General features: G+C 38.3%; 1 protein-coding gene across 1 annotated transcript; it reads left to right on the top strand.

Moving 5' to 3' along the window:
* The first annotated feature begins 4,658 nt into the window (after positions 1–4,658).
* On the top strand, positions 4,659–5,973 carry LOC121424522. Its single transcript, XM_041620236.1, has one exon. It carries the CDS (start codon positions 4,692–4,694, stop codon positions 5,517–5,519), a length of 828 nt encoding a protein of 275 aa, XP_041476170.1. The 5' UTR covers positions 4,659–4,691; the 3' UTR covers positions 5,520–5,973.
* The last annotated feature ends 4,162 nt before the right edge of the window (positions 5,974–10,135 follow it).

Raw genomic sequence — 10,135 nt, forward strand, 5'->3', positions numbered from 1 at the left:
CTTCTCATTTGGCCATACAAGCAAATTCCCCGAAAGCACCGGTACGGCACGCAACGTGTATTGTCTCGATCTCGCGAGATGCGCTGCCTTCAGCTGATTGATGTCAACATTACAAGTCAAAGAGCAAAAGATGGCGACATACCGAAAAGATTCGGTAGTTTCTTCCCGGTGAATTCATACTAAACTAGAAATATATCAGGTGTTTCTTCTCGGTATATATTCGTGGAACGTTGGGGATAAAAAAAATTATGGTGATGGATTTTTTACTTGCACTACGGTATAGTTTGGTTTCGTTCAACTGCACCAAATATCATGTGTTTTTGTGATTGTGGCCTCAGTCAAGTACGACTATACAGTACTGTACTCCATAGGCGGCGGAAGCGCGGGGGGGGCAGTCCCCCTAAAGTTTTTATTGATAACCTTTTTTTCTTTTGCTTGTCAATTTTGTTTCCTGCGCCCCCCTAAATTCACGCAGCCCCCCCCCCCCCCTGAGTGGTCCCCCCTAAAATTTAGGTTCATGACCTCTTTTTTTCTTTTTGCTTGTCGAAAAATTTGTTGATCCACTCCTAAAATTTAAGTTCATAACCTTTCGAGGGGGGGGGCTTGTCAAATTGTTACCATTTCAGGCGGACCCCTCATAATTTGTTTGGCTTCCGCCGCCAAAGGCTGTACTCACCGGAAGAAGAAGAAGAAGGAGAAGAAGAAGACGGAGAAGGAGAAGAAGAAGAAAGAAGAAGAAGAAGAAAGAAGAAGAAGAAGGGCAGCAAAATCAGAACTGTCAAAGAGACCAAGAATTGAAAGAGAGAGAAGAAAAGTTCAAGGGGGGGGGGGCATATTATTCCAAGAAAAATTTGACAAGCAAAAAAAGTTTTAAAAAATGAAAAAAAGGTTGTCATTCAAACTGAAGGGGTCAGCCCCGCGTGAAGAGTTATTGGGCTGACTCAGGGAAAGGCGAATAGAATTTGCAAATCTATTCGTGAAAAACAATATTCCAAATTTACTATCCAATTTCACTTCAATTATTCATTTTTTTTTTACAAATGTCATCTTTCTACTTTTATTCAAAGGTTTCCAAAATGAAAAATTGCGAAAGCCAAAATTATCCTTATGTATTTCTTTCTTTTGAAATTTCTTATCTTTGCTATCCATCTTTTGTTTTTAATTATTTTTTCAATAGGAAATTATCAATGATCATTTAGCACCTAAAACCCTGAATTAATTGAGTAGATCAATTAGAAAGAAAAAAGTCGCACTTTTATGAATTTCAACTCCCATACACAAAATATAAAAATGATCCATCTTTTGGGATGACATCGGGCATGACATATTAATGTCAGGTATACGGTGGTGCCGCGATTTCGCCGAGATCCGGGGAAAATCCCTGTAACTCGCATTGCATTATTGGATAGCTTTTCTTTTTCCCATTTCCCCCTGTATTCTCCTTTTTCCTGCTCCAAATATGATTATTTACATTTTCAAGTGCATCCCTTGTCAAACATTGAGATATAAGAAGTCTAACTCGCCATGTACTTGACTCGATCCACGCCATGACAGTGATTAATGCCCGGATTAATGCCCCTTACCCCAACTGTCATTATTTGACCGCAGTCACGTTAGTGAAGTCAGACCAGGGGGATATAGCAAGAATATAATCATTTGTGATCAATTGCACATATACTGTTGCAATTTTACAACTGATAGATTAACGTTAGCTGACGATAAATTGCAACAGAATATATGCAATGGATCGCAAATATGCACCATCCTCCTTTTTTTTCAATTGCAAATATTCTGTTGCAATTTTACAACTGATAGATTAAAGTTGACTGTAGCAAATCAGATTAAACTTCTTGCTTCAAGGAGCAGATTAGCAATCACTTATTTGTAATCAACTACAGGACATATTATTGATTTAGGGACCAAAATAGACTTGCAATTGACCGCACGTCTCTTGCAACGCCCCCACAAGTATGATAATGCAGGTGCATCCCAAAACATAATCAAAGAAAAAAATACGTAGTGCCGCCTGAATCAAGTTTAGAATGAAGGAAGGAAACTTCAGCACATTCTTTCAAACAAATTGAAAATTATTGGTATATTTCTTTCTATTAAAGCCTCTTTATTTACAATACAGAATTGGTATAGTTGGACATGCAATAATTGCTTCAGAATTGAAGTTAAATAAACAAATAAAGAAAACAATAACTTCGTTATTGAGTAGAATAATGATTAGATAAATGAAATGATAAATTAACAAGAAATTAATGAATGGACGAATAAATAAATGAAGGAAGAAATAGACGAATGAAGTAATATGGGTAAAACTAAAACAGACAATACACAGGCCTAGTTGGCCTACGATGAAAAGGTTGTCCTCGCCTCTGTCGAAAAGTGTGTGTGTGTGGGTGTGGGGGGGGGGGCTATTTGCTTGTGTATTATATTATTACCATCCAAATAAAAAACCACAAAATATACATACAGTAAATCTGTATCATTCATTTGAAGAAATATTCTTGAGCATTGTTGTAGAAACGAGAAAGAGAAACGATATGCCTTTGATTCTCTTGTTGACACGCACGAAAATTCAGAACACGCAGTATACCTTTATCCTTTAAATAAACCCGAAAGAAATCTTACTTTTTCGAATTGCTAAGTGCTTACTTATATCCTTGCCGCGTCCAAACATTTACCGGACCAATTTCAACAAACCACAGTGAATAAAGAAATAATCTGCAGGTGCAGATGGCTTCGTAAATGGATGACGAAAAGTTACCTTCTCTGGTGAGAGCAAAATTCGATGTTGCATATTTTTGTTCACTGTCATTATTTGATTAATCTGCCTCGAACATACCCATTAGCATGATCAGAGTTAGGGTGTGTGTAGAGTTTACTGATAACATCAGTTTCTCCAGGAGAACAATATTGGAAGTGCATTAATTCAATATGAAAACATTGTTAATTTTCCAAACTAGGTGATAATACAAGGAAAGCAGTAATGTGATAAAATGAAGGATTTTGAATCTCCTGAGAGGGGAGGGAAGGGGATGGGGAGCAGCAACCAAAGTAAGACCCCCCCTTTTTTTTGGGGGGGGGGGTAGATCTTCGCAACTGCTATATGGCTATGGGCGCACATTTCAGCTTGTAAAAAGTATGTGAAACCTGGTCCTCGCAGACGGTCCCATCTTCTTCGCCAACCTCTAGCTTGTTTTCGCGCTTTTCAGATGCTCATTACCCAAAGAAACTTAATCGTCATGCTCGATCAGTTGCTCTTGAAACCGCGTATCAAAGAAGACACCCAATCGGTGAATGGAATCCCCTGGATTGCTATGAGTTTGTGGACGACCCTCGTTCATGGGAACCTAAACATTTGTTTCGACAACAAGAGATCAGTTAACATAATGTGATTGCCTGAGCGCAATTTGTGTAAAATAAATCTCCGTCGATTTCCATGAAAAAAAAATTGATCCGTTGTCATTTTGCTGTTTGCAAGTGAAACAAGTCGGTGATTTCATAGTTGTTGAACTGGACGAGGAACAATAACGACGACACAGTCAGTTAACAGCAAAGACTATAATGAGATCAGTTAACATAATTATATGATTGCTTGAGCGTAATTTGTGTAAAGTAGATCTTCGTCGACTTCCACGAAAATGATCATTCATTGTCATTTCGCTGTATGCAAGTGTAACGCGTCAGTGCTTTATTTTTCTGGTGATCTTACAAATAGATGTTGAGCTGGACAAGGAACAATGTAATTTCATAATGAGGACACGGTCAATGAACCTAATTTATACCCGACGTCAAGAGATCAGTTAACATAATGTGATTGCCTGAGGGAAATTTATGTAAAATAGATCTAGGTCGATTTCCATGAAAATGATCATTGATTGTCATTTCGCTGTTATGCAAGCATGGACCTCTGTCATGTCTGTACGATGCAAGTGAAACGCGTCAGTGATTCTGATGATATCGATAGATGATGAACTGGACAAGGAACAATGTCATTTCATAATGAGGACACGGTTGGTGATCTTCAACCCGATGACAAGATATCAGTTAACATAACGTGATTGCCCTGAGGGAATTTTTTTGCATAATGAATCTGCGTTGAAAAGTTTAATTCATTTTCATTTTCCTATAACAATATGCAAGTGAAGCGCATCAGTGATCTATGGAGATTTTTTTATGTTGAACTGGACGATGTTATTTACGAAGACACAGTAAATGAGCATCTACTATTAAAGATGGCATTGTTCATTTTTCTTATGACGTTATGATGAGCTAAGTGATTTAACTGGATAATCATGAGGCCATCAGCATGATCAGGGGAGCGAACATTGCCGATATTATTCGAAACAAGTTACGGATCAGGAGAAGGAATAATCGTCGCTATCAATTCGGGTTGATCCTGTCCATAATTACATACGAAAGCGGGATCAGCGAGTAGATATTACATTGTTATGGCGAAGAGAACATATACTGTGAATGAAAAAAAGTAATATCACAGAGGATTTAGGATTCGTATTTATGATATCATAAAACTAAGGCTGCTAAATTAATCAATACATTGTATTTTGTCTCAACTTAATTATGGATGCATTCTGAAGTGATCCAGACTAGTCTGTTCAAAGTACTTTCGACTCCATACATGTTCTTTGAGAATTCTAGTTTCGTTGTAAGGAAAATCTAAAATGAGTTCACGAATGAGAAAGTCAAAGAGGGTGTCGTCCACCTCGTCAAGAATGATGTCGGACGGGAGAAAGGCAAAGGCTCCGCCATCGACCACCAAGTCGTCCACCCTCTCTACTAAAGGAGGTTTGCCAGAACGCAGGTTGTCACGAAGCAGCGACACACCCGTCACTGCTAGGAGGATGAGCGTAGCGTCCAGTGCGTCATCGCACACGAGGAAGATGTCGGTGGCTGCATCCGCCAACCAGGGAACAGCGACGTCAGTGACATCTAAAAATAAGTCCGGCGACGACAACGAAGGAGAGACAAACTTGAAACAAAGATTCGAGAGTTTAATGATCACCAAGCGCATGGCGAGATCGCTTCGCCAGCGAACCTCTCAACGACTCGCTGATCGACGAGGGGAAAGCTTCGTATCCTACATGGATCGCCCTCGGGGTCGGTCACCGAGCATGCAGTACCAGGTCCCTCAGATCGAAAGCACTTACCGACTCGAACCCGCGGAGCTATTCTCGAATTATAGCACCATCATCCACGACATCATCGAAAGCGCAGTCGAGCGTCGACTCAGGGGGATGAAGTACGATCCGAAGCTGTGTTCGAGGGAAGCCAAGGAGCTGTCGGAGATCATCAAAGAAGGCGTGAAGACACTCGACATCGGTCGTTATAAGCTGATCACCCTGGTGAACATCGGACAGATGCATGGACAGGGGACGCAGATAGGCAGCAGGAATTCTTGGGATCCGGTCAGAGATTCGTTCGTCAGTTACAGCTTCCAGAATGGATCCGTCTTCTGCGTGGCAACCATTTACGGAGTTTACTTCGAATGAGATTCATGCGTAAAAACGCCGTTTGCAGGCCTATTTCTATGTAAATTGTGTACATAACGCCGTGGTAATCACTTATAAAAATGGGTTCTTAGGGGGTTCTATGCTATGCTTGTCCGGTATTAGGAACATTTAAAGGTTCCCTATCCCCTTAAACCGCCACATTGGAACCTTTTAAGTTCTTTATGAACCCAATTAAGGTACATCAGCACGTAAGGAAGCCTTTTTTCTGGGAACTTTTTCTCGTTGGTTCTAAATAAGGAACAAACTGGGTTCAAATTCTTACCTCTTTTTACTAAGAGTGTAGCCTGATTAGAGACCGAGGCAGTAGACGGAAAGACTTTAGCTTTGTCGTGTATATATTTCATTTATTATGCTATAAATGAAAAAAAAAATGTTTTTTTTACTACTGCCAAAATGGGGTGTTATTGGTTCCGAGTAAGTTGAAAGCAACAACAAAAAAGGGTTTTTACTACAAAATGGAGGTCAAACTGGTTTCGAAATATTTGGAAAGCCCACCCCCCAAAAAAAAACACGTTTCACTCCAAAATAAAGGTAATTTTGGTTCCATTTTTCTTTTACCCACCTTCCATAATCATGAGAATACCTGGGGTGCTGCCTGTGTCGAATAATACACGCAACACTTCAAGGAATTTTTGTGGGGTACCCCGCTTTCCAGTGCCATTATGGTGTACAATTTTAATCCGATTTAATCCTTGACAAAACTAAATATCGACCTTCCATTTACTGCCACCATTCCCTATGGTTCCATGACATTTGCCCCTGTATAAATTCAACACACTATCTTCTGTTTCTGGTAACTCTCGTAGGAATTCGACAGGACAGCTTTTAAATGCCAAGCTGGCATGTAACAAGCAAATTACAACTTAAATCCTGAGTTTACACTTTACCCTACCTTAAACCTAACACGATACATGCACCCCTCTATAATAATGCAAGTAAATATAGTAATGGAATGATTGTTAATGCATGTTTGTAATTGATTTCTGATAAACCTCTGCAGCTATTTATTTTATTGATCATTTTCGTGTGAAAACTATCAATGACCCTGGGAAGCGGGGGTGCTGAAACAACCCCCCAAAATTACATTGAGGGTGCTGTGTGTATTATTCTCCATGGGCGGCACCCCCGTGGTACTCTGGAAAGTGTGTAAAAATGTAAAAAAAAACAAAACAAAACGACCTTTAATTCGCAGTGAAACCCCTTTTTTTCAAATTTCTCGAGACCAATTTGATTTCCATTTAGTGATAACCATTGTTTTTTTCGCTTTTCAAGTTTACTTCAAGCACCCCAACTCAAAAACCGTTCCCATTCAGTGATAAACGGTAATAATCAACTTGATTTTTCTTTAACTTCATATGAATTGATAGTTGTCAACAATTCTGGGTAAAGGCCAAGAACAACTTTGATACTAGAAAAATTGAAACTGCAGGGGATAAGAAAAGTTTTTTGTCCTGAAAATTATCAATCTAACCCCCCCAAGATCAACTTAGATTAACCAAAATGCCGTCATGTTTTCTGTGCAAAAGTGCATCTGACCCCGGCATCTGACCAACACCGTATGTTCACCCATTGACCGTGTAGTGTGTTATGTACAGTATAGATTTTTAGTCTTTTACTTTTGAGTGAACAAATAGCTTTTTAATAGAGAAACGAAATGTTTGAGAGAAATGTACTTGTTTTGATACTTTTGTAGTGTTTAATTTTTTTAGTTTTGTTTGTGTGTGTTATGCACTTATGGTTTTATCTTTCGAAATAGCATTCAGGATAGCCTCTATTGCGAGATTTCACTGATCAGAATGTTGCATTGTGGGTATAGATCCTGGCTAGAACTGAGTAGGTCTATAGTTGAAGATTATAGGTTGCTCTCAAGGCTCTTGGTTGTAATCTGCTTTTAATTTCACCTTGATGAAATAAAGTTTATTGTAAAAATAGCAAAAGAATGATTAAAAAATATAGACGAAGGTTTGAAAAAAATCCATCAAAGAATAAAAAGGTTATTAGAATTTTAATCATTTGATTCGTGATCACTCACGACTTAAAAGTCTAATAAATTTTTCTGATCTTTAATGTATTTTCTTCAAACCTTCACCAACATAATTATTTTTTTCTGCCATTTATTACTTTTAATCAAACCTTTCTTCAGGGTGAATTTCCATTATGAAGCGTATATCACCAACAGGGAAATACAGAGTTATCTCCTGGATGCAGATGCCGATTGGCAAAAAAAAATTGAATGTAAACAATTAATGCCAATACATACGGTTAAATTGTTCCAAATTATCGAATTAATTTGAAAACGATTACACCCCTATCTAAAATACTGCCATATTTGTGTTTCAAAAGTATTCTCATGTTTTTATTTTGGGTTTCGTTAAAACTTGCCTTGGAGGAGAAAATTATCACTTATCTGTGAATGCATAGGCAGGATATATACGTTCTTTTATTTTGTTTGACAGTGTTTGTAGCCTATGTATATATATTTTTTCTTTCCATCATGTCCATTGTATCAGCGCTTGGATCGTTATCATATAAAACCACAAGATGGGAACCATTTGTTTTCTTTTAAACTAACAGTTAGCATTCCGGGGGAACATGCGAACGAAATTTAAATTCGAGCAAAGATATCGAATGCAGGATTGCGTTTTTCCCAATTGTAGTCTGGGTAACTGTTTTCCTAAAGGGATACTCCGTGTTGATATTTACATGATTGCATCTTAATAAACAGAGTAAAATTCACAAAGCAAAATGCTGAAAATTTCATTAGAATCGGATAACAAATAACAAAGTTATTGAATTTTAAAGATTTGCATTATTCCGGTGAAACAAATCTAGACATGTCTTCATGAATATTCATTAGGTGGGCTGATGATGCCACATCCCTAATTTCCTTTATCTTATGTTATTACATGAAATCATAATTGTTGATTTTTTTCTTCAGATGTGTGAATGATGTGTCTCCATTATGATGAAATATGTTGCAGCAAGAAATAACTAATGCACTCAATCCAATTGTTTTAGGTCTTGGTAAAAAATTGAATTAACCTAATTTCATATGATAAGATACAAAAGAACAACTGGATAATCATATGACAACATCAGCCCACCTAATGAAAATTCATGAAGACGTGCCTAGAACTGTTTCACCGGAATAATGCAAATCTTTAAGATTCAATAAATTTGTTGTTTGTTATTCGATTTTGATGACATTTTCAGCATTTTGCTCAATGAATTTTACTCTATTTATTTAGATATAAATATCTTCAGCCCGGAGCAGGCCTTTAATCGGTCGACTGATTGAAGTAGATATATTTCAAGCAACCTTGTACATGGTATATCATTATAACCCACTCCAGTGAGTGGCCGTACACGTTTTACTGAATAACTATAACCGCTTGGCGTTGCTTGGTTACCATTCCCAGGTCTGACAAGAATTCTCCTTCGCAATACACTAATCACTGATGGTTATCAAGCTTTCGTGTCACTGTATGACATAATGACATTGTGCAAATATTAATATGTCTACAAATCAAAGGGAGAGGTGGATCTTAGGGACGAGAGCAAAAATATCACAGCATTCCCCCTGCAGGCTTCCCCTAAAGCACGCTCCAATTAAGAAGCCCATGCCCCCTGCAGGCGGTCATCACTTCCTCTTAAAAATAATCCGCCATGCCCCCTGCGTGCTGCCGCGTCTAATCTCTATAAATTAATCCACCATTCCCCCTGCAACCTAACACCGATGTTCTAAATGATAATCCGCCATGCCCCCTGCGTGCCGCCGTGCAAAATCTTTCCAATTTAATCCACCATTCCACCTGCAGCCTACCACCAGTTGCTCTTGAAAATAATCCACCATGCCCCCTGCGTGCTGCCGTGATAAATTTTAATCATTTGGGTGCGACGGGCTACGACGGGCTTCTACAGAAGCCGATATTTGTGTGGTTTGATTCAATGGATTTTTTTAAATTTTTTTGAAATCTTTATGTACTAAAACCTGTGACACGTACTATTTCCTTTATAAACTTATTTCAATAACAAAAATCCCGAAAATAGGAAATCATTTCGACTTTACCCGATTTTTTCGTTGGAGTCAGACGGGAAAAATAAGTTTTATGACGAGCACGTACGCGCGCGCACTAGGCCAGGGGCCCGTTGCAGAAAGAGTTACGTTTAAACGCAAGCAAAAAAATCAATCACAAGTCCCAAATGCGTGCTGTTGATTGGTTGAAAATCGAGTTGCGCATGCTTTTTACAGTTGCGATGGATTGCAACTCTTTCTGCAATAGGCACCTGATCACGTAATTTGATCCATATCGTTGTTCTGAGAGTATACGCTAACATCTTTTCTGCAAGATCGTCACGTAATAAGCTATGCGTTTATTCACCACTTTTGTCTTATTATTTGTTTCATCAAGGAGATATATCTCTAGAATGATATCTATTTGTAATTGTATTTTCAGAAAAACAAAAATCTTGTAGTGACGAGAGTAATGTCTTAGTACTTTGAGCTGATCTCGGTGCACTTTTGACCCCATCATCCCTCTTCTTCTCATTATTTTGAAGAAAAAAAAGAGAGAAAAGAAAGCAGTTTAGCACGC

Source organism: Lytechinus variegatus, chromosome 11 (assembly GCF_018143015.1).
Source record: "Lytechinus variegatus isolate NC3 chromosome 11, Lvar_3.0, whole genome shotgun sequence".
Taxonomy (NCBI): domain Eukaryota; kingdom Metazoa; phylum Echinodermata; class Echinoidea; order Temnopleuroida; family Toxopneustidae; genus Lytechinus; species Lytechinus variegatus.